This window comes from Morchella importuna, assembly GCF_003444635.1.
Source record: "Morchella importuna strain M04M26 chromosome Unknown Morimp01GS004, whole genome shotgun sequence".
Lineage (NCBI taxonomy): Eukaryota > Fungi > Ascomycota > Pezizomycetes > Pezizales > Morchellaceae > Morchella > Morchella importuna.
The window spans coordinates 1,143,186-1,145,030 of NW_025763401.1; the positions used below are offsets into that span (position 1 = coordinate 1,143,186).

At 45.6% G+C, this 1,845-nt stretch overlaps 1 protein-coding gene across 1 annotated transcript; it reads left to right on the plus strand.

The window, feature by feature from the left end:
• Positions 1-370: 370 nt before the first annotated feature.
• On the plus strand, positions 371-1,541 carry LAJ45_02454 (uncharacterized protein; the record flags this gene model as incomplete). Its single annotated transcript, XM_046112045.1, has 4 exons — positions 371-578; positions 645-734; positions 790-1,373; positions 1,434-1,541. 4 exons carry the CDS (start codon positions 371-373, stop codon positions 1,539-1,541), a joined length of 990 nt encoding a protein of 329 aa, XP_045974945.1.
• Between the last annotated feature and the right edge of the window lie 304 nt (positions 1,542-1,845).

A 1,845-nucleotide genomic window follows, 5' to 3' on the forward strand; every position in this document is an offset into this window, starting at 1 on the left:
AGGAATCCTCATATTGCCATGTCATGTTATCATTTCTATTCAACCAACTCAAGGGGAGAAAACATAGCCACGGACGGACGGATTGATCTTCAGGAGTGATTTTCGGGCCGTAAGCCTCTTCATTCCCGGAGAGAATGGGCGTTACTTCCGACAGTCGTTGAAGATTCCCTGCTCAATCAAACCATTGCAGTCAAAGCGTTTAGACAGTGAATATATGGTGTTAGCTATAGGAAGCAATTAGACCCACCTACACTCAATGGCGGAAGCTATATAAACCTTCCAATGCTCCCTCAAAACATCGAAATCTCATCATCATTCAGGCCATCAGTCTTTCATCAATCATCAGACGTCAACCCCTAACAATTTTGCTATGAAGACTACCGCAATTCTCGCAGCCATGTTGGCTCCCAACATGGTCTTTGGGCTTTTGAACCCTAAGATGGTGGCCAAAGGCAAGAAGTATTTCGGATCTATCGCGGATCCTAACACCTTGTCCAATAGCAATGTTCAGACTATCCTCAACTCTGATTTTGGCGCAATCACCCCTGAGAACAGTATGAAATGGGATGCGACTGAACGTAATTTTCTCCTCTTGGTCACCTTAATCTTCAACTTTAAAGTCTAACTTATTTCACTTCATGAAGCTTCCAAGGGATCATTCACTTTTACGAACGCTGACCAGACTGTTGCCTTTGCCACAAACAACGGTCGTCTCATTCGTGGACACACTCTTGGTAGGCTTTGCGGCAATTCCTGAAAGATTGGATAACCATGCTTACTCAATATCAGTCTGGCACTCACAGCTCCCATCGTGGGTCTCAGCTATCAACGACAAAGACACTTTGACTTCCGTCATTAAAAACCATGTCACGACCCTTATGAGCCGGTACAAGGGCAAGATTTACGCCTGGGACGTTGTCAACGAGATTTTTGATGACAGCGGCAACTTCCGTAATTCGGTCTTCTATAACGTCCTCGGCGAGTCCTTTGTCGACATTGCCTTCATTGCTGCCCGTGCAGCTGATCCTGCTGCGAAGCTCTATATCAACGACTATAACCTTGATGGACCCGGCGCAAAGATCAACAGTCTTGTTGCACTTGTCGGGAGGCTTAAGTCCCGTGGTGTTCCCATCGATGGTATCGGAACTCAGGCACACTTGATCCTTGGTCAGGTTGGCGGCGTTGCTGCTCAATTGCAAGTCCTTGCAAACACTGGTCTCGATGTTGCAATCACCGAGCTTGATATTCGCATTCCGAAAGATGTTACCTCTGCGAAACTGGCCCAGCAGCAGACCGACTACAACACTGTCACAAAGGCTTGCTTGGGAGTTAGCAAGTGTGTTGGTATCACCGTCTGGGGTGTCAGTGACGCAGTAAGCAAAGAAGTTCCTTTCTTGATTCGACTTTGGAATCAAGGCTAATAAAATTTGCAGAACTCTTGGGTCGATAGCACCTTCCCAACATACGATTCCCCACTTTTGTGGGATGATTATTTCAACAGGAAGCTCGCCTATACCGGTGTCGATTCTGCGTTGACCTAAGCTTGTTCTCTTTGGCTAGGTACCAAGCTGCTTGATGGCGACTCAAAATATGAGTGAGGGGTGAATGGAGTGCTGGAAACCGGGGAAAATTGGTCGAGTACCTATATGTAGTTAAAAATAAAAAGTGCACTGTTGATCAGCGTGTTACTCTACATGAGAACTATCAGTCTGTCGATGTGAAAAAAAATTAAACAATGGGGTCGATGATTATACGTGATCCTAGCACTCATTAATGACAAACAACTGTCAGGGTTTGTCCAGTCCTCAGTATATAGGTTTCTGTGATAAAGGAAATTTAAGGCTG